Below are 22,305 nucleotides of genomic sequence, written 5' to 3' on the forward strand. Positions count from 1 at the left end.
AAGCTATCAGTGCATTTCGAGCTGCTCTCAGAGACCAGAACACGCTAAACTCTGCGGTCCACTGTTGCATCGTTAACACCGTCAATCACTAAAAAATGCCTCTCGCGCGCGTGCTCGCTCGCTCGGCCTGCCGGTCTGTCTGGTAACACAACCGACAACAGCCCCAATCAGAAATTACCTCAAAGCCTCAGTGACGCAGCGCAGCAGCGCAGGAACGCTTCACTGTTTGCTCTCCGTCCTCTCGCAAACAAGAAATACCCACGCCGTCAGAGAACGCCGGAGGGAGATGAGCGAAATATCTCAAAACAACTCCGAAATTCGTTTCTTCTGTCACGGCGCGCTGCGGCTGCGTCTCCGGGCCTCGCTGCTGCACGAGAAAAACAAACAAACGCGTAATTTCCTTCGCAGCCGACTTTCGGCTGCCCTTGGCGGCTCGCTGTTCTCTTGTCTGGGCCTGCGTTTGGGGGCTGGTGTGTAAGGGGGTGGCGATGGTTTCAAAACTCCGAGAACAAGGTTCAGGAAATAGAATCGACACCGTTTCACGCTGACAACGTCCCAAGAGCGCACGGCACCGCGCAAGACTCGGAGTCTCGCTGTTTGTTGGAATTGCTTTTGAACAGGACATCTGCAAATAGTACACACAGCTCGAACGTGCTTAGAGTTCGCATGGTGCTGTAGGATCCGGTTTGCTTTACACCAACACACCAGACACTGTTATAATAACCGTGTCTGGTGTGTGTGAAAAGAAACCTGAGTGAAAACGGTCTCGATTGAGCGTTTATTTGCGCTTCCATAAGATAGGGTGCGGCGAGCGAGACACTCCAAAATAGTTGACAATAAAACTTGTTCTCGCAGCTTGTCCCCCCATGCTGCTCGATCTCCTACTGAAATCATTTTTTGTTTTCCTCATCGACCTAATTCCTCTTTTCACTGGGGAGAGACAGTAGCCAATCTGGCGTGCTTTCCAGAGGAACGTTTCTTCTAGCGAGCTGAAGCAAACTGAAATGCCCTCCCCCAGACACCGTGAAGAAGAAGAAACAAAGCCAGAGATTCAGAAATTAAGATGGGGTCACTGAACTGGCGGCGCAATGACCACACTCTTTTCACTGCATCAGAAATTCTCGAGCTATTTTTGTAGGAATTGTTTACGTTGCTCTGTTACGATTGCGGAGTCTTGTCTTCGCAATCCTCTCTCTTTTACGACGCACGCACTCGAACGGTCTCGAGTTTTTTTATTTCACTTGTCGCTTATTATTTTCGAAACAGGAAATAGACTAGATCAGATAGAAAAAACCGCAGTATCTGAAAAGTTTATCCGCAACCATCAATTAGGAATACTTTTTTAATATTTCCGGAGTCTGTCTCTCTTGTTAAGATTTCGTAGTCTGCTCGAATTACAAACATCTCATCGTCGTTGTTCGTTCTTTTCTTTTCGTTATCTTTCTTTTTATTGAACAATTTGCCAATTTTTGTCTGGAATATATATCTCAACAAACACTTTCAATTCATATATAAGCAGTTGCTAGATTGATCTAATATGCATATTCTCTTTCCCCATTAAATTATATTCTCTTTATAATTGTACTTCTTCTCCATAGTTTTGGTCACAGTATTACAACTAAAACAAATTAAAAACGATAAACAATAATATCTTTCTAAAATGTCACAAGAAGATATTAACGAAAACGTGAATGCTGAAGCAGCTAACTTAGCTTCTTCAGCTTCTCAATCAATTGCATCTCAAAAAGAATCTCCAGAAGACATGGATTTAAAAAATGAAAACTATGCTGACACTCCACATGAAGTTGGTCCATTGTCTCAATATTTGGGTGTGTTATCCCTATGTTTAATGATTGCCTTCGGTGGTTTCATTTTCGGTTGGGATACTGGTACCATTTCTGGTTTCGTCTCTCAAGACGATTTCTTAAGAAGATTCGGCTCCAAACATCACGATGGTACTTATTATTTTTCAAAGGTTAGAACTGGTTTAGTTGTCGGTATTTTCAATGTTGGTTGTGCTATCGGTGGTTTAACTTTAGGTAGAACTGGTGATATGTACGGTAGAAAACCAGGTTTGATGATTGTCGTTGTTGTTTACACCATCGGTATCATTATCAGTATTGCTTCTATTAACAAATGGTACCAATACTTCATCGGTAGAATTATCTCCGGTTTAGGTGTTGGTGGTATTGCTGTCTTATCCCCAACTTTAATTGCCGAAACTGCTCCAGCTCATTTAAGAGGTACTGCCGTCGCTTTCTATCAATTAATGATTACTTTAGGTATTTTCTTAGGTTACTGTACTAACTACGGTACCCATCATCATTACAAAGATTCTACTCAATGGAGAGTCCCATTAGGTTTATCTTTCGCTTGGGCTCTATTCATGATCGGTGGTATGTTATTTGTTCCAGAATCCGCTAGATACTTAGTTCAACAAGGTAGATTAGAAGAAGCTAAAGTTTCTCTATCCAAGACTAACAAAGCTCCAATCGACTCTCCAATCGTTGTTACTGAATTTGATGAAATTTCTGCCGGTGTTGAAGCTGAAAGAGCTGCTGGTTCTGCCACTTGGGGTGAACTTTTCTCTAGAAACGGTGCTGTCTTACAAAGAGTTATCATGGGTATTATGTTACAATCTTTACAACAATTGACTGGTAACAATTATTTCTTCTACTACGGTACTACTATTTTCAACTCTGTTGGTTTAAATGATGGTTTCGAAGCTGCTATTGTTATTGGTATTGTTAATTTTGCCTCTACTTCTTTTAGTTTATGGACCGTCAACCATTTCGGTCGTCGTACATGTCTATTAGTTGGTGCTTTCACTATGGCTTGTTGTTTCTTAATTTACGCTTCTGTTGGTGTCACTAGATTATATTTGGATGGTTACGATGGTCCAACTTCTAAAGGTGCCGGTAATTGTTTAATTGTTTTCACCATGTTCTTCATTTTCTGTTTCGCTAACAGTTGGGCTCCGTTAGCTTACGTTATTGTTTCCGAAACTTTCCCATTGAGAATCAGAGGTAGAGCTATGGGTCTATCCATTGGTGCCAATTGGATTTGGGGTTTCTTAATTTCCTTCTTCACTCCATTCATTACCGGTGCTATTCATTTCGCTTACGGTTATGTTTTCTTCGGTTGTTTATTATTTGCTTTCTTCTACGTTTTCTTCTTCGTCTGTGAAACCAGTGGTTTAACTTTAGAAGAGGTCGATGAAATGTACATTGAAGGTACTTTACCATGGAAATCTACTTCTTGGGTCCCACCAAGTCAAAGAGGTGCTGACTACGATGTCGATGCCGCTGGTCATGATGACAGACCATGGTACAAGAGATTCTTATAAGCAATATTATCTCATCGAGCTTTTCAACCGCTCTATAGAACATAAAATTCTTACGAAGGATATATTTTAACGCACTATTAATGCCTACAATAAATGATATTTAATAATTTCTTAGCATTCGTTTCTGTATAATATTTACTTATACAATGTTATTACACATAATTTTCTAATTTAAATAAGTAAGTAGTAATACCCATATATCATTAATTACTTTTTAATTCATCACTTCTGTGGACGTGTATTTCAAAAAAAATATAAGTAAAATATATAAGGTTATATCCGTTACCAAGTATATAGATGGTAGGTTCCAGAATCATTAGCTTACTCAGGTATTGCTACTACAATTCGAATAGCCTTAGCGGCGGAACACATCAACCTAACTGAGATTTTATTCTTAAAACCAATCTATGAATTAAAAAAAGAAGGTTTTTTTCGAACTGCTTTCGGAACCGTCTTCCGTCTACAAGTAAAATCCAATAAGCTTGGTTAAATTAAACTTGCCTCTAAGTAGTCAATCAAAATTAACTAGCAATTGAAAACTCAAGAAATGCTCAAATTGACTCGTGTGAAGATGAGCTGAGAGGCAATGAACTAAGCTAGAAGCCCTTCATTACGAACAGAAAAAGAGAATTTAAGAAATAAAGCCAAAGAGAGACCTTGAGTATGCATTTACTTTGCTCATGGTACGTGTTTATTATGAAATGTTCTACTAATATTTTTTTCAATGTTTCCCAATAGTATTGTGCTTGGTACCTGCGCTATTTAATAAGAACTTTTCTATTTTTTCGAAATTAATCTGTTCCTTCGAGACCTTGAAAAATGAAAAATTAAAAGTTTCGAAACTTTTTTCATTTGATAGCCAACTGGAAATGTACATGTATACTATCATGATGAAGAGGAATGAAATTTTGAAGGTGGTAACTGCACTACCTTTATTTTATCATCTCCCTGTACTGTTTGTAAGCTCTCAATGAACGGGCTAGAAATGAACTACTTGAGGTATCGAATAATGATATAATTGACTGTACGGGTACAGTTTGTTTTGTATTAATTTTCTTAATTGCAAGTTTATTTATCCCTTTTTCCAATACAAATCTATCTATATATATGTATATGTATAATAGCAATCACATCAATTTAATTTCTCAGCTTTATAAAAACAGAATATGAACTTTGTTACTTTAATTCCATTTTTCTATTTGTTCTCAATTGTTAATGATCATAAAAGTAACGGTTTTTGAAAATAACACATATCAATTACTCACACAACAAATATATAACAATGTCCGTCTTCGTCTCTGGTGCAACAGGTTTCATTGCTCAACATATAGTCAATGACTTATTACAACAAAATTACAAAGTTATTGGTACTGCTAGATCGCAAGAAAAGGTTGATAAATTAATTAAACAATTCGGTAACAACAAGAACTTTTCTATGGAAATTGTCAAGGATGTTGCTGATATCAACGCTTTTGACGACGTTTTCAAGAGACGTGGTAGTGAAATTAAATATGTTTTACACACAGCTTCTCCTTTCCACTTCAATGTCACTGATGCTGAAAAAGATTTATTGATCCCAGCTGTCAATGGTACTAAGGGTATTTTGTCTTCAATCAAAAAGTATGCCCCAAAGAACGTTGAAAGATTTGTAGTCACTTCTTCTTTTGCCGCTGTTTCCGATTTAGAAGATCAATCTAATTCTAATGTCATCTACACAGAAAAGGATTGGTGTAAATTAAACTGGCAAACTGCCCAAGCAAATGCTGTTGCCGCTTATTGGGGTTCCAAGACTTTTGCTGAAAAAGCTGCTTGGGAGTTCTTAGAAGAAAATAAGGATTCAGTTAGCCTAAAAATTACTGCTATCAACCCAGTCTATGTTTTTGGTCCTCAATTATTCGATGAAGATGTTACTGCTAAACTAAACACTTCCTGTGAATTTATCAACAGTTTAGTACACTCTACTCCAGAGACTAAAGTCGAAAAAACTTGTGCTGGTAACTTCATCGATGTCCGTGATGTTTCCAAGGCCCACATACTTGCTTTCCAAAAGGAAGAAACCATTGGTAAGAGATTAATTTTAAGTGAAGGTCCATTCGGTATGCAAGACATCGTCAACACTTTAAACAAGGACTTCCCACAATTGAAGGGTAAAATTGCTCCAACTTACGAAGAAACTGATGTTAAACTAAATAAGAACTTTGCTAAGATTAATAACGATGAAACAAAGAAGATTTTGGGCTTTAAATTTAGAACTTTCGATGAAACCGTCGATGACACTGCTAAACAAATTTTAAGAGTGGAAAAGAGATTATAGAATAAGCCTAAATTAAATGAGAAATAGATAATATTATGACAATCATGAATAATTTAACATGATTATAAAAAATATTTAAATTAAGACTTATTCTTTTGGATTTATATTTTTAAAGGAATACATGTAAGTGTTTTCTATAAATTTATAATTTAAGCTTACAACTAGTTTTATTTTTCTAATTTTTCTATTCTCTATCTTTTTTTAATTCGTTATTTTCATGATTTTTTAAAGTAACCATTGATATTTCATCTTCATTACTTTCATCTTCATTACTTTTAGCTTCATTACTTTTAGCTTCACCTAAATTACTAATGTCATAACCTTGACTATCTAAATATTGAATAAATTTATTATCCTCATCAATCATACTTTCAGGATCAAATGGTGGCATAAAGAAGAAAGTTAATATACCGCAACCACAACATAATCCTGCTGAAATATAAAATGGGGTCACTAAACCAGTAACTGTATCAGAACCACCTGCTTTTTTAATAATAATTGGGAACACATAACTACCAACAAATGCACCGACTTTACCAACTGCTGCAGCGAATCCGTATAATTGACCTCTAAGTGGAGTTGGATGCATTTTAGCAGCAAGCAAACTAATATTGCACCCAGGGCCAAAAGAAGAAGAAGCAGTAAATAATCCATATAAAATAATGAAACCTGCTAGATGACTTCTCAAATAAGTAAATTCTGCAGCAATGATAAAACTGAATATACCTTCAAGAAACCAAAATATAGCCATGGCATTACGAGGTCCAATCATGTCAGCTAAATAAGCACCATAAACTGCACCTGGGACTGAAAATAATCTAAATACAATAGACCATCCAAAATCTTGAACTAATGATGGGTTATCACCAAGAATCATATCCAGGATGATAGTTAGATAAGTAGCAAATGAATATGCTACAAAATCGAAGAAAAACCATAATAGAGACATCATACCGGTTCTAAACCAATAAAATTTAAATATTAAACCATATGGTGGTATTTTTTTGAATTTAGTTGTTTTAAATTGTTCACTTTCTTTATATTTTAATCTCATAATGAAAAAAGAACATGGTGCAATAGCTCCCAAACCAACTGTAATTCTCCAGATTGGAGTCATATGAGCCTCACCGCATATCCAGGTCAACACCAAAGGCACACAACCTGCTATAATACCACCAGCAACTGCTGTCGTATCCGTGAACCAAATATAATATCTGCTTCTGGACTCCTTAGGTAATGCATTTGATGCTTCTGCAGCAGCAGCAGCGTTCACACTGTACTCACTACCGATAGAAATACCAATAAAGAATCTATAGACAGCAAGAGCTTCAAAAAGTCCTCCCGGATGTGTATCTGTTGTATTTATACCCCATGCACCGGCGCATAATATAACAAACAAAATTAAAGTACTAGTTCCTAATAACATGGCCCTTTTTCTACCATAAGTATCTGCCAAATACCCATAAAATAACATACCAAAAACGGTCCCTGCAAAATTAATCGAAGAGACAACACTAATTGCTTTGGATTCATAATAAGCAGTACCATAAATACGTTTTAAGCATACATTAACATTACTAAATGCACTGCTAATATAACTGTCTGAAAATACACCACCACCAGCAGTAAAGATTGTCCAATGTCTATGATCTAGTTCAGGTATAAATCTTTTTAAAAATGAATGATTTTTCTCATTATTAACGCTTCTAATGGCGTCAGAGCTTTTATTCTCAACTTCATTGTCACAATCAATCTCATTCACTTCTGTGATTTCCTTATTTTTTTTGGTAATGATAGAAGTAGCAGATTCATCATCGGACATCTCCATTGTCACATCTCCTAAATCATCTTCATATTTTCGGGCATCCTTTCTTAAGAAGAATAATTCATGATATTGTTGTTCAAAGTAGTATTGTTTGAACTCTTTATAATTCAAGGGGATATCTCTGAATACTGGGTTTTTAATATGTTTGTCGCCGTTGTCTAACATTTTTATTAATATCTAATGAATGAAGCTGTATTGATGGTTTTCTGTTATAAATATAACTATGAATTTAAACATGATAAGAGTTGAAACCAAAATTGGAGATTGAAGTTCAAATTTCATGGTTCTTTTATATTAAATATTATGGAATGAATCTAGAAATCTTAATTGTAGAGATACAGTCATTCTAGTGAATTGTCCTTTAAGAGTCTATGATTTATTAATTATAGCTATAGAAAAATATGTAAATATATTGACAGACACGTAAATAATTATTTTTAAACAATATAATATTGAATCAATTGACCACACCTCAATTATTTTTACAGAGAATTCATGTATATTTTCAGGAAATAATAATAGGTGCAACAAGAAGGATGAGCAAAATGCACTGTTATTAGTAACGCCAAAAATTTAGATTTAAATTAAATCGTTTTTACGTGTTATTGTCTAATACAAAATACAGAAGAAGTTGATGAATTGCTTGTCGTTTAAATGATCTTCGATCTGATGAAATATCTCTAGTTTAATGACATTCCTTCATAATCTAGTTAAACATCAAGCAGAACCAATAATATTCTAGACAGCAGAAGAAAGGAAGGAAAAAAATGAAGACAAAAAGGAAAATAGAACAACCAAAGGTTCTCTTTAGCTGTACTGTTTATCTTTTAAGTTTTTTATCCGGTCCAATTAATTGGAATCTCATTAGATTAGGTCTTTATTTAAATTCCCAATTACTACTTTTCGTTACAGTCAAATACCAATTGATATTTTAAACTTTTCCTTCACTATTTACAATTAATAAGGCGAATTCCTTTGTTTTCATATTTTTAAATAATTGAGACGCGAAGTGACAGAGTGAATAAAAGCGACAGGCGTAGGGTCAAAAAGACTCAAAAATTAGGAAGCTCGGTTATAAACAAAGAAGGTACGGTTTATAGAATATTGTATAATTCAAAGTTTGCTGCAGTACACTGATATCATATAGAGCATTTTACTTTAAGTTAAATATGTTGTATTAGTTTTAAAACCAAGTGCACTACTTTAGTCGTAAAATGGGGTTTACAAGTTATAAAAGAATGTATGCCTATAGAAGGTGTTTGGGGACATATCACTAGTTATTTCAATATCAAAACGCTCCTAGTTAATAGAACTCGTATAGATTTTGAAAGTGCATTTAGATACTAATGTACTGCTCTTGCCTATTTATAATAAATCATTATAAATTCTCTTCTAAATTTGTTAAATTGTTTCAAATTAAAAACACGGTTCTATTGATTTAGAAATATAAGTAATGAATACCAGTCTTTCTTTTATTATTTAAAAATCCTCGAACAGTAAAAAAAATTACTACTGACTATTATTATATCCTTTCACTTCAATAACCAGTCAAAAAATAAATAAATTATTCGATCTCTTTAGGATAAAAGTCGAGGTGTCACCAGTTTTTATTTTATGGAAGCAAAAATACATTAGAAAAGTAGATATACTTATTTATTTAATTTTAAATAATAATTCATTTACAGTCCGAATATTAATTATATATATATATTAAAAATTCTATCTTTGTATCAATTCTTAACACAAATGTTTGAAAAATTACAGATTATATATACATATATTTACAGAAATTTATTTCTTTAAATATAATTATACAGATTTGGTACTAAGCACTGGGCTAATAAATGAGGAAGCCTTGTTAGCCATATCTGTTACTTTTTCATCAATAAAATCTATCTCATCCATTGAATCTTCTGTGTTATTGTATTTTCTGAAACATATCCAGAATAAACAACCTGCTATAAAACATGAAACCGCTAAACCAGTGAACGCCCAAGTAAATTTAGGATCAACCGATGTTGGTGAGATAGCAATACCTAACGCAGAACCGAAGGCAGTTGTAAGCAGGAAAATTGACATTATGAAGGATTTCATTGATTCTGGTGCATTTGAATATGCATATTCTAAACCTGTAATGGAAGCAAATATTTCAGAAAATGCAATCAATACATAAGCAGGAACTTGCCAAGCAATGTGAACTTGATTAGGCGTGTGCGCATATTGTGCAGCACAGGCTAATGGTTTATCAAAACATGGACCAGCCTTATATATAAAACTTTGCAAAACGGCTGCCCAGATCATTGCAGCAGATCCAAACATGAATCCCCAGAAAATTTTTGTAATTGATCTAAATGGAGTGAATTTCCTAATAAAAGGATATAAAAATTTTTCGCAGATTGGTATGAATACTATAATAGCAATCGAATCGATTGCTTGTAAAAAATCATTTGGAAGACCATGCAACTCCATGGTACCAGCTTGTGTTACAAAGTTATTTAGCATTTGGCCATAAACACACCAATATATTGGATAAAATAGAAAAACCTTGCATGCTCTAATAGCCCTGCGAACTTCTTCGACAAACTTATCAGTCCATGGATAATTCGCTTCTGGGTGACAAGATGGTTTAGCAGAATCAAAGTCTAATTTATTTTTAAAAGCAATCCACGTAATTGTAAAACATTTTGATATAACTTTATCACCAACTGGCTTTCTGACATATTGTTTTTTACCTACAATTAAAACTACAACAGCAATCCAAAAGAAACAAAAAGGCAGCAAGTATGCAGCCCAAAAACCTTTATGCGCTTCTAATTCGGTAGTTGCAATAACCGAAAGGGAACCAATATTAATCATTAAATAAAAAAACATGAATATATTTTGGACAGTCAATTTTGGATCTTCAATAACTCTTTCGCCTTTTGAAGTTGTGATTACTCTTATTTTTCTTTTAGGAACTTGTTCTGCAATCAGAACTGAAATATTTGATTTAATCATTCCGGTAGCAATCCCAATAAGAATGATGGCTGCAATATATCCGCCTCTGGCTGCATTTTGTGTTGTTATTGATTCAATTGAAGTCATGAATAAAATAAATATACCTGATACATAGATCCCAGTACCTGTACAAATGGTATTGTACTTTCCCCAGTGTGTATCTGCCATATACCCACCAAATATCGGGGTGACATAGCACCAAAACTGAAAGAAATATGATATAGCAGTAGCACCACTGGAATTTAATTGCAGTAAACCTTTTGGAGTATCATTTGGACCATTTGCCATATAATTTTGGAAGGGGGCAGATAAACCATAGTATGAAAACCTTTCAGCAAGTTCAACGATGGCTATTAACCAACATCTCAAGGGAATATAACCACTTACGTGGCGTAAAGTTTTAAGCTCCTCTTCTGTTGGAGCTACATAATCTTCATCCTCCTCCTCATAATCTTCATCGTCCAGAGAATGTACATCTATTTGATTTTCAGTAGAAACCACATGAACTTCAATCTTATCCTTATTGTCTAGTTGTGAAGAAAGCGATAAGTCACTGTTTGAATGCGTTTCAAGTTTCGTTAAACTCATTATTGCTAATTTTGTCTTGGCTATGATGTCAATATCTATTAAATTGTTCCGTATATTTAATGGACTTTTTTTTTTTTTATTCTAAAATCATATCAAGATTATGTCATTATCGATGTGCATTATTTCTCGAAGTTTCTTCCTTTATATAGTTCCAGGAAATGTCAAAATTATAGCAATATTTACAGTCGCAACACTTTAACAGTCAATAATACTATGCCTATAAAATTTATCATATATGGAATAATGTGTCATTCTAAATATTAGCAACAAATTTCATCAGCGATATTTCCCTTAGATTGTAAAGAAAGATAAGATACATGTGTCATGTATCTTAGCTCTAGAGCAAAACCACAATAACATGAAATGGTTAGATGTCTTTTCCAGCATCCCCCGTTTGATAGCCAAATCATAATAGTCAATAATATACCTGCTAAAGTTACAGAAGTAGCAATAAATTACAGCATAGGTAATGAATTGTAAACAGATAAGATAGCCTTATCTAGAAAAACTAAGTTGTAAAAAAGTCTTCATTAAACAACACAAAAAACACAACCCAACCCAAAAACTTACAATTGAATGACATTTATCCCAGATAAGCGGTGAACCATATATGTTGCTGCAACATAGGTGCCATAGCTTAGCATGGCACAAGTTGTAAATATCACTTATCTCAGATATAGTTCTTTAATAAAAGAACGAGATATCCTCTTTCAGTCTGGGATACTGTCCCACTGGAACTTAGAAAATTTCTAATTCTCGCTTTGTTTTTATCTTGAGGACTTGGAGGGGGATGCCAACAAGAAATTTTTGATAAGCGTGAGAGATAGAGATAGTGAAACTTTTATAAAGTTGTAACTATTGAGTTTGAAGGATTTATGCAACATAGTTATACAATTTATCTTTTGAAATGAGTTTCTAGTAACAATTGTAGCACGTAGTAACTACTAGAATGTTGATATTTTTTGTCATGAGAAAACAACATTGCTTATGGTAATGATAAGCTGATAAGCTGAAAAGGGCCTCTATTCGTATATAGTAGTGAACGTTATTAACTTAACAACATTTTGTATTTTTAGTTACTTTGATACGTCTGAATTGATATTATTAACATTATCAATTACAACAATCAACAATTTTCCCAATCATCTGATCGTTGCATATAAAATATTTCGATGGATTTTGTTAAAAGAAAAAAAGACACTATAAGAAGAGTTTGTAATTATTAAATGCCAAATCATTGTTTCAGATAAGGCTGTTTTATAAGAGCAGAAATACAGGAATATTATTTGCGATAGAAAACAACCTGAAAAGAATCTTGAATATGTTTAGCCCATTGTGTACTTTTGGATGTTTCATTGGTATTTTATAACAAGCAAAAATACCATAGTAATGATGGATTAGATTCCGAAATAACAACATGACAGACATGATTGATATACAGCAACTTCAAAGTTAACTGTTAGTTAAAATCACTACTAATCTCGATCACATTGGAAGAAGTATCAAAGTAAAAACAATTGTTTAAACTCTGCAGGCCTGGGAGAACGATGATGTATGCCTACAAATATGATAAGATGAATTTGTAATTAAGGAGTAATATCCTCAATAACAGTGAATTTCACTTTATGTCACTTCAACGTATTGAACATAGTTATCTACATATCAAATATGACACCTTGAATTTTTCCTGGGCCAGTTTTTATACAAAGATGATTGCAGTTTCTTAGCTTTTTGTTGTAAAAACTCACTTCACTTAGGATAAAATTTATAAGCACACATCATTTCTTAGCTATTTACGTATTTTTATTAGATTAAAAATCGTATTGGAAATCTGTTTCTACTGGTTATCTATATTATAACGATCATATTTACTGTTTACTAATCAGATTTTAGGACAAAATTCTTCCGAACAAGCTAATCTAACATGACTTAGAACTTTGAGAAGTCCCATTAGCAGTTTGAATTGCAACCAATAGTTATTTAGTGGACACGAGAAGTACAATGTACCTTAATTGTCTACACATGACAATGATAAAGCAGTTTATTAATGGTAGTAATAGATAGATGAGCTAACAACCGGATAACTCAACTACTTTCTATCCCGATTTTGCTAGAACTGCTTGTTCGACTTCAAAGTTATATAAAACTAAGTTGAAGTACCGTCAGTTTTTGGCTTTGTAAAAAGGGGATAAACTCATTAAAAAAGTATTCATGAAGTTCATTATTAATTTCGATATGTAGTGAAAATTAGGTCACTACAATTGACCTTGCTTGCTGCTGTCAACCTTTTGTGACGTAAAGTTACAAGCTTCAGGTTCAAATTAATTTGCATACAAGAAAGTTGCTTGTGTTCAATTGCTTTGCTGAAGAGGAGCATGAGAAACCTCAAAGTAATGAATAAAAAATATAAATATGCACATTTGCATGATGATCAACAGCATATTATGGGTATAAGACTATAAGTTACTCGAATAATAGAAATTTATATATAAGATTGTTGATCAAACACTACCCAATAAAAGGGCAGGGAATTTAATTCGTTTTGAAATATTTTCCAGATAATGCATAAATATTTATATATAAGTGAATAAAGGGCATCGTGGTCTCTTTGTTGAGATAGTAATTGGAAATATTGAGAAGACATAATTCTATTAGTTAAACGTTGTAATAGGATTATGAACAATTAGTAAAGTTGTAATTGCTTATTCTTTTATTTGTAATTTATATAAACAACATCATATACATAATATAAATATATGTAATAAATTAAATCGGGTCGTATTTATACGAGTTAAATTATTACATTTGAAAGATAGCATATGTTTCAGATACTAACATAGTTATGACTAATACAAGTAGTACTCATCTTTCAACATATCCCCCTAAGACTTGAATTGGTATTCATGACCATCCTCGAGAAGTACTCAGTTTTATCTCGAGCTAGAGGTTTAGTCATCATATCGGCAGGCTGCTCATTCGTCCCAATCTTCTTGATAATTAATGTTTCTTTTGTAGACTCATCACGTATCTTGTGATAGTGAAGTGGAATGTGTTTGGTTCGGGAGTAAAAGACTGGATGTTTAGCTAGTTCAAGCGCTGGCTGGCAATCAATGTATAAAACAGGAGTATCTATCGTCAGATCCATGTACTTAAAGAGGTTGACCAACCACTGAATTTCTTTGACCGCCTCACTACCAGCTATGTATTCAGCCTCAGTTGAGGACAAGAAGACCAAAGATTTAATTTTCCTGGAAGACTAAGTAATGGCACCACCAGCCATAGTAGTGATATATCCCCCTGTTGAAAATGGAAGATCGTCTTTGGAGGGCATTGATGCGTCAGTGTAAATAGACATAGAAAGAGAATGTCCAGTTTATAACACAGACTATAGTGGCGAGTGGTATAGAGATATTGAAGCAACCTTTGAGCAGCAGCGAAATGGACTTGGCGTGGGGATTTGGAGGCTTCCGTATATTGTGCAAGGGCATCCTCAGTGGAGATAAGTTGATCATTCTGTGTATTATATAGGTAATTGAGTGATTCACCAGTAGCAGCTTCAAATTGCGTATGACAGATATTGGCATTGTTGTTTTCTGTTGGATTTAAATGTCTGCTTTTAATAGAGCGGGTCTCATCGACTTCCTGAAGAGGTTATCCGACAATACTACTATCGGGGTAAATGTGTCGGCGGTTATGTGGTCGAACTCGTTCGATTTGTTCATCATAGTTACTTCTGACATTAGTTAGTTCGGTTGTATGGGCGACTTGGAGTCGTCTATCTGATTCATTAATTGAGTGTTTACCTCTGTTAATTTCTTCATATCCGTGGCAGCAGCCACTTGTTGAGACTTTAGCATAGTTTGCAGTTGATGGATTGGTTTTTTAATGATTGAGTTTCACGAACTGCAGGTGTACGAGTGGATCAAGTGTAGCTGGTAATGTTGAAATCAAAGGCTACGGTACCGTGGTTACTGACACACACACATTCACGAAGGTCGCTTATGTTCCCTCCTTACCCTTCAATTTAATTTCTGTATTTGCTGCCTCTAAAAAGGCTAATATTGGATTCCTCTTTATTGATGGAAAAGTGATGCAAAAGTCTAACGGTTCATTCAAACAGGTTGGTTATGCTATTAAAGATCTTTATGTTTTAGGTACCCTCCCTCGACCACAGGTAGACGTTTCTCAGTACTCATTCGTAGCTGCTGATAAACTACTTCCTACTATCAAGCCAGGGTTGTCTCATCAATCGCTAACGCATGCCCGGCTAGGACATCCATCTGTCGGATTATACAATCGTTTAGCATCTATCATAGAGGAACCAAGGATCAATGAGAACACCTTCACGCTTTGCCCAACATGTTCTTTATCCAAAGCCACAATGTACAAAGGCAAGTCCTCTACCACAAAATATGATCATGTACTAGAACTGATCCAGGTAGATCTTTGTGGTGGATTCCGATACAACGGGTACGAAGATCACAAATACTTTATGACAATCCATGATGCTGCCTCCAGATACTACAATGTCATTCACCTAAAATCCAAATCTGATGCTGCAGATGAATTGATTGTTGGATCACCAAAGCTGAGAACCAGTTTTTACACAGAGGTTTGAAGGTACTAAAAATAAGGACTGATAATGGTACTGAGTTTGTAAATCAGATCTTTCATGAATTCTGCCGTTCTAAAGGTATTGAACATCAATTAACGGTCCCACATTAAGTAATGGACCTGATCGCAATAAAAGCTCTTCTTATTACTTCTCGAAATTGTATCCATTATAATTCTCAGCGCTCTTTATCTCACTGTGAATACATACTGCTCGTATATTGATAACTGCAATCTTATTAACGTCATCGATTCTCCCATAGACCACGATAATTTTGTCACTCTCGTTAAAATCTAAGGTTCTGTCACATAAAACGCATTGCCCTATCAGTGGCCTCGAGGGAAGGACGGGCTTGAAATTGAAAAAGTCGCCCACATAGTTAAGACCCCGTACGGGACCTCTGCCCGCCCCATCCGTCCCCGGAATGTGCAACCCTATCTTAGTGAGATATGATTATTAGATTTCTCAAATCTGGTGACTGATATTAAGCATTAAAAGGAGATGTCTCCAGTGATGAGCTATGAGATATGTACATCTGGCATTGCAAAATGGCTTTCTCTCAAATAAATAAAAAATCAGAATGATCTTATTTGGTCATAAATGTGTTGAGTATAAGGAGCATATTTAGGAATAACTCCTCTACCCGTAGGATCTCCAGGCAGCCATCGCCATTCTTGTAGCGTTATTGCAGATACTTCTTTAATATCATATTTCCCATTCTAAATATTTTCATATTTTCAACAAATAACTATATAAATTCTTTGTTTGTCAAACTTGTTAGATATAATATTTAGTTTCAGATATATTTTCATAGCTTCTGAATGCACTATATAACGTACAAACCACAATCACAAGTTGAACCTGAAACGAACCACAAAACTAATAGCATGTGACACCAACCTTTAGTAGGTGGAAAAAATTTTGAAGTTTGATTCATTTTAAACGATAGGTATCACTAAATTAATAAAGGGACTGATTATCTTGACTAAGGTGCCAAGATGAATAAAATATACATAATTATGGATAAAGACGATGATATTGAAATTGTAGAAATGGAGGACATTTAAGAAATTGAGCGGAATGTAGAAGAAGTGGTACCCGAACTTGTAGAACGTACAGGCATTGAAAATATCGCCAAACAGATAAGTAACAATAATACAACAAATACTCGAATTCCAATTCTGGTTAATATCGCTAGCTTAGGCTACTCAAGAGGCAATGTAAGCAATGTAAGCGAGTTAAGCGAGTTAAGCAAGTAAAGCAAGTTAAGCAATGTAGGCAATGTAAGTGATAATAGTCTAAAGAATAACTTAGTTAATGCAGAATTTACATTTAAACACAATCCGGAAATAGACCCTGAACAATTAAGAATGCTTCAATCTACAAAAAATGCAAATAAATGTACATTTTTATATACAAGGCTATTGAATGATGAATTAAGTCGTTATTGTCAGGTTTGCGATGACAAAGAGATCTGTAACCACCTTATTAAGTTTAGAGATTCAGCCGACTTAAGTAAATGTGGCTCTGAACGTTGCCAAAATCATATACAAAAGGCTCATCCTATTGTTTTTAACTCAGATAATTGGGAACAATTTCTAGATGAGGAACATTCGCCTGCTAAAAGAGTTAGAACCGGGGTTAAACCGAATATGAATGTCATCAATCTAATGAAAAAGAAAAAAAAGTCTAAGTCTAATGAAATTTCGCCATTTGGACAGGTCGTACTAATTTTTCTCAAACATGATATTCCATTCTCAATTTGGGATGATGATGAATTTAAGGAGAGATTCATAAATTATATCCCAACTTGTGATTCTAAGATAAACAGAAAAGAAGCGTCCAACGTTTTGAGAAAGGCTAGCACTAAGATACAAGTATTTTTCAAAAATGAGCTTAAAAAGAACACTATTTTTAACAATAGAACAATCATTGAATTTTCTTTAGAGGTTAATAGTTTAGAGGTTTTCGTAGTTCAAATAATGACCCAATTAAAAAATTCAGAACCTCCATATGTCAATGTAGAGATGGATGATTGGAAATCAAATAAAAGAATATCCTACACTGCTGTTATTTTTAATTTCCCCACAATGGATTACAGCAAGGGAACTTTCATAGCTAGGTTTGTCAAGGCTGAATCGAAAAAGAAAATCGACCACCAATTAATACTGAAATCAACTTGTGATGAATACAATTCAAATAATGTATGGACTAATACATGCACTGACAATGCCTCTGCTGTTTTACATTGTACATCTGAACTTACAGGAAGTCCAAATTATCCTGTATATGCAGGTCATATTGGATGTTTATGTCATATTTTAAATGTAATATGTGAAAAAACGATTTCGCGAATATCGTTGAAAGATGATAAAGAGTTAGAAAAGGAATATAAAATGGGTAAAAATGAAGAAGAACAAGAACAAGAACAAAAAGAGGAAGAAGAAGAAGAAGAAGAAGAAGGTAAAGAGGAAATATATGAAATAAAGAGAATAGAAACCTTAAAAAAAATTACTATTAATTCCCTAGTTTCCGACCCATTTGATGGAAAGTCTACAGAAGTCCTTTTAAAACTAATCAAATTGAATAGAGAACTTCGTAAGTCGGAAGAGAAGTTGACTATGTTTGATAAGTACGTCTCTATACGTATATCGGGATTTATTTCAGTCAGATGGAATATTAAATACAATATTCTAAAAGTGTTTCTTGAACATCAAACTGAATTTTTTAAATTTTTTGAATATTATGGAAAGATAGGCAAGCCAATTAATAACGAACTCGATTGTAAAGATCTGGGACTTGCAGAACTTCTAATAAATATGTTAGAGCCGCTTTGTAGCCTAACGAAGTTCATATCACCAAATATTTCTTTGTCACCAGTTTATGTTCGTTTGCTTTTGTTCATAAGACGTAATGTAGTTAACGCAGAGCGCGTACTAAAGGAAATGGGAGATACGAGGACTGATTTATCAGCGGTGGTTAAGTTGATAGACAAATATTTCCTTCAGGCTCATGATAATTTTGATATTATATTTACTTGTACTAATTCTGAACCTTTTGATGATCGAGTAGTTGAGTATTACGAAGAATATTTTAAAGAAAAACTAAATTTAATGGATAGTTTTTGCTCTATCTTAATGAAACTTGGTCGATTTGATACACTAAAAAAGATCCCATCAGATGTTGTGAATCTTCAGAAACGTCGCTGAATGTTTAATAGAGATGGGCAAATCCAAACTGTTACGGAAACTACTAACTATGAAACTGATACAGCTGTACTGAAGGCAGTGAAACTTCATATTGAAAAGGTTTTAATCAAAGAATCGGAAATAAATTTGGATTTCGTCGATGATAAATTCAACATAAATTTGCAAAACACACTAAGATCAATAGGTATTATGAAAAGTCCCTCTGAAGATGATGATTGCTATTATAAGACTAGTAATCTGAGAGCTAGAAGGGAGAACACTAAATCCAAAGTTAGTGCTTGTGAGATATACATTTGTGAACTTGAAGCATTGTTAGAAGTGCAGAAACTCTATCGACAAGAAACGAAAAAGCCAAACTCGGGAGTTTCGAACCATATTTATTTGCCAGTGATAATGGATTATTTATTCTCGTTTTCTGTCACATCGGTTAATGAAGAGAGATCATTTTCAAAATTCAAGAAAATTTATGGTGACTATCGACATAGACTAGATGATTATACTGCATTTGCGACTGCTAATGACAGTACTGCCATGAGGTCAAAATTGAAAATTGACATATATCAAGAGTCACTAGAGCAATCATTATATGAGATATGTGTCTTTAAATAAGTTGAGTTTTATTGTATTTAACGTAGCAATGAATGTACTGTGTTATAAATATCTACGTTGTGTAATATAATTGCGTCTCACAAGTAAATTATATTATTTAAATATGTGAATATAAAAAATATATATTTTAATATTGTAACCCTATTTGGGTTGCCCTAGTATTTTTCGAAAAACCCGTCTGGAACCCGAATCTTTTATCGAAAAAAAGCAACTGCCCGGCTCGGGCAACGGGCAAAAATCAAACCTGTCCATGCCTACATCCCAATACCTTTTGCATGGAAAACAGGCGTCCGATGAATTTTTCAATTGCCGATGTCAATAAATGGTAATATACTCCTTACTCCGAAACTGTTTCGAATAGCAGCTGTGTTGATGGTAACTAACTCTAACGCATCTGAGCATCCATTACGTGGGAGGTTGGTGCAACACTTGCTAGCATTCATTACAATTGCAAGGTTTCAAAGCAATATTTGAAAATATTACAAAGATTTTAATACCGCGCGGTTGATTATTGGGCCTCCACATATTTTTGTTTCGCAATTGAATTGAATGACTCGTTCGATGCCTCACTTGGAGGTCGTTGCTGCGGAATCATCGTGAAATTGAGTAGGAACCACCAGCACAATTTCCCCATCTCCTGGTGCAACCAAGTTCCCAAATATGCAACCAATTTTAATGATGGAAAGTTATTTGCATATTTTTTGAGCGGGGTTCACGATATCACAAAATTCAGTGAGTTTATGAGCAGTAAATGGTATACAGGCTCTCATCTTTTATCACCGACACTCTGCTATCCAATCAAAAAAATTTATAAACATTTTAAAACTCTAATTGAAGCAGCACAGCATTTAAAAATCGTTGAAAAACAAGCAGAAAACATCAATACGAATGGTAATCGAAATGCAAAAGTATATTCGTATTTGTTGTTTCTCTCAATATTTCATTGAGAACTAGGACCAAAAAACTTTCAGTTCAAAAAATCAACAAAACAAAAGATCTTAGAATAAAAAGTAACATATAAAAGCAGATTAAATTCACCATGTATAGTTTATAAATTTTCCAACTCTCAAAGTTATTTTCATAAGTGCAAATATAATAAGACAACAAGATAACAGAGATAAATTTTAACAATGAAAACAACATCGACAACTATAACAACAAGCACGACAACTGAAGTTGTTTATGAATATTCAAGTTGTAACCCCCCATATACCACCGTGACTCAAAATGGTATGACACTAAATCTAACCAATGTACATGGACCAGGTTTCTGTCCAATTCCTGGAGAATCAACTACCGCTAATGGGACATTTAGATCATTAAAAGCTAATGGTTTAGGTTATAAATGCATCTTAATTTTAATGCTATTTTTAGGACTGACAGCTGCAATAGATATTAATACACCTGGCTACTCGAATATCACATTCGTTGAAAGTGGTGGTGGTAATTATACTATAGACGGTCAACTTTTAATTTTTATTGAATCTGGTAAAAATGTTACAGATTATTTTGAAGATTATGCCGGAACTGATGTTATCTTAAAAGATCCTGTAACAACATTGTTTACACTGATCTTACCTGGGATAACTTGGATTGTAAATGCAACTGCTCCTAATGAATTTGATAAAAGGAGTGTCGAAAGTTGGGGTTACGATGGATGGTATCAAACCTGGCACCAAATACAAACAGTTGATGCTGGAACATGGTGGTCCTCTTGGTACCCAGTTTCACATTGTGTATATACTGGGTACGATCCAGCAGGTGCCGATGTTACTTTTTCTTATGGTTATGAATACACATGGTCCTTATCATGGGGAATCAGTGCCAGTGTAGGCACAATTTCAGCCTCCACAGGATATTCAATAAGTAAATCAATTTCAAAAAGTGCTGAACTTACATGTCATATCCCAGGAAATTCAGTTGGTCAAGTATATTATCAGCAAGAGTTAATGTGGGCAGATATTCAAGTTCAAGACTGTAGTCGTCATGACGGTAAAATTACTTGTAGTCCATGGTCCGCTTATAACAGGATCAATGCACCAATAAAGGGTGAACAATCCAATTGGCATTGGGGCTGTAGTGCAGGAAACGATAAAGTAGACTGTAATGCTAACGTTGGCGATTGGCTTTCGAAAAAGCATTTTTACAGTGAATGAGATGTTTTGTAACACTTTTTATTTTTGTTGAAAAGTAGAATCAACTATATGATTCTTTTTTGACTAAATGTATTTTAAACAGTTTGTTGAGATAGTAATTGGGCGTACTGAGAAGACATACTACTATTAGTGTTGTTGTAATAGTAATCAGTACAATTAGTCTAGTTGTAATTGCTTATCTTATTTCTATACCTTATATAAATTATATATCTGACATGATTGATACACATGCCTTTTTATATATTTATGTCTGGGAATGAATAAATATAACGTTGTTAACACTTTCTTACAAAGTTATATGACACCCAGATCTTTTCACCTATAACTAAATGTTATTGGTAAGGTTAATTTTCTACACGGTCACAGTGCCGAAAGATGCATTCAAGCTTTACTCATATTTCAACACACATATTGGTATGATTATAGAAAGCACATATTTAGAATAACCCAGTATGTATAAAAGCCTATATGGTATAGGTAAATGCAAACTAGTATTCGCAATGTATATATTGGTAATAATATAATGACAGAATGGATTCTTAACATCAATTTATGGGAGTTGGGATTTCAAGATATTGTCACATTTCAACGTTGAAATCTGAAACTAATTACTGATCCAGCGATGTTAATTGATTTAAACTTCAAAACA

General features: G+C 34.2%; 8 protein-coding genes across 8 annotated transcripts; 6 read left to right on the forward strand and 2 right to left on the reverse strand.

Moving 5' to 3' along the window:
• Positions 1-1,660: 1,660 nt before the first annotated feature.
• On the forward strand, positions 1,661-3,346 carry TPHA0N01930 (sugar porter family MFS transporter; the record flags this gene model as incomplete). Its single annotated transcript, XM_003688360.1, has 1 exon — positions 1,661-3,346. The coding sequence occupies one exon, from the start codon at positions 1,661-1,663 to the stop codon at positions 3,344-3,346; it is 1,686 nt and encodes a 561-aa protein (XP_003688408.1).
• A 1,282-nt stretch (positions 3,347-4,628) lies between these two features.
• TPHA0N01940 (SDR family oxidoreductase) lies at positions 4,629-5,660 on the forward strand (the record flags this gene model as incomplete). Its single annotated transcript, XM_003688361.1, has 1 exon — positions 4,629-5,660. The coding sequence occupies one exon, from the start codon at positions 4,629-4,631 to the stop codon at positions 5,658-5,660; it is 1,032 nt and encodes a 343-aa protein (XP_003688409.1).
• A 184-nt stretch (positions 5,661-5,844) lies between these two features.
• On the reverse strand, positions 5,845-7,650 carry TPHA0N01950 (uncharacterized protein; the record flags this gene model as incomplete). The annotated part of the gene is made up of 1 exon (XM_003688362.1): positions 5,845-7,650. The coding sequence occupies one exon, from the start codon at positions 7,648-7,650 to the stop codon at positions 5,845-5,847; it is 1,806 nt and encodes a 601-aa protein (XP_003688410.1).
• A 1,644-nt stretch (positions 7,651-9,294) lies between these two features.
• TPHA0N01960 (uncharacterized protein) lies at positions 9,295-11,070 on the reverse strand (the record flags this gene model as incomplete). Its single annotated transcript, XM_003688363.1, has 1 exon — positions 9,295-11,070. The coding sequence occupies one exon, from the start codon at positions 11,068-11,070 to the stop codon at positions 9,295-9,297; it is 1,776 nt and encodes a 591-aa protein (XP_003688411.1).
• Positions 11,071-15,160: 4,090 nt separating this feature from the next.
• TPHA0N01970 (GAG-pre-integrase domain-containing protein) lies at positions 15,161-15,688 on the forward strand (the record flags this gene model as incomplete). Its single annotated transcript, XM_003688364.1, has 1 exon — positions 15,161-15,688. The coding sequence occupies one exon, from the start codon at positions 15,161-15,163 to the stop codon at positions 15,686-15,688; it is 528 nt and encodes a 175-aa protein (XP_003688412.1).
• Positions 15,689-17,052: 1,364 nt separating this feature from the next.
• TPHA0N01980 (uncharacterized protein) lies at positions 17,053-18,891 on the forward strand (the record flags this gene model as incomplete). Its single annotated transcript, XM_003688365.1, has 1 exon — positions 17,053-18,891. One exon carries the CDS (start codon positions 17,053-17,055, stop codon positions 18,889-18,891), a length of 1,839 nt encoding a protein of 612 aa, XP_003688413.1.
• Positions 18,892-19,500, forward strand: TPHA0N01985 (uncharacterized protein; the record flags this gene model as incomplete). The annotated part of the gene is made up of 1 exon (XM_003688366.1): positions 18,892-19,500. The coding sequence occupies one exon, from the start codon at positions 18,892-18,894 to the stop codon at positions 19,498-19,500; it is 609 nt and encodes a 202-aa protein (XP_003688414.1).
• Positions 19,501-20,630: 1,130 nt separating this feature from the next.
• Positions 20,631-21,656, forward strand: TPHA0N01990 (uncharacterized protein; the record flags this gene model as incomplete). The annotated part of the gene is made up of 1 exon (XM_003688367.1): positions 20,631-21,656. One exon carries the CDS (start codon positions 20,631-20,633, stop codon positions 21,654-21,656), a length of 1,026 nt encoding a protein of 341 aa, XP_003688415.1.
• Between the last annotated feature and the right edge of the window lie 649 nt (positions 21,657-22,305).

Source organism: Tetrapisispora phaffii, chromosome 14 (genome assembly GCF_000236905.1).
Source record: "Tetrapisispora phaffii CBS 4417 chromosome 14, complete genome".
NCBI lineage: Eukaryota > Fungi > Ascomycota > Saccharomycetes > Saccharomycetales > Saccharomycetaceae > Tetrapisispora > Tetrapisispora phaffii.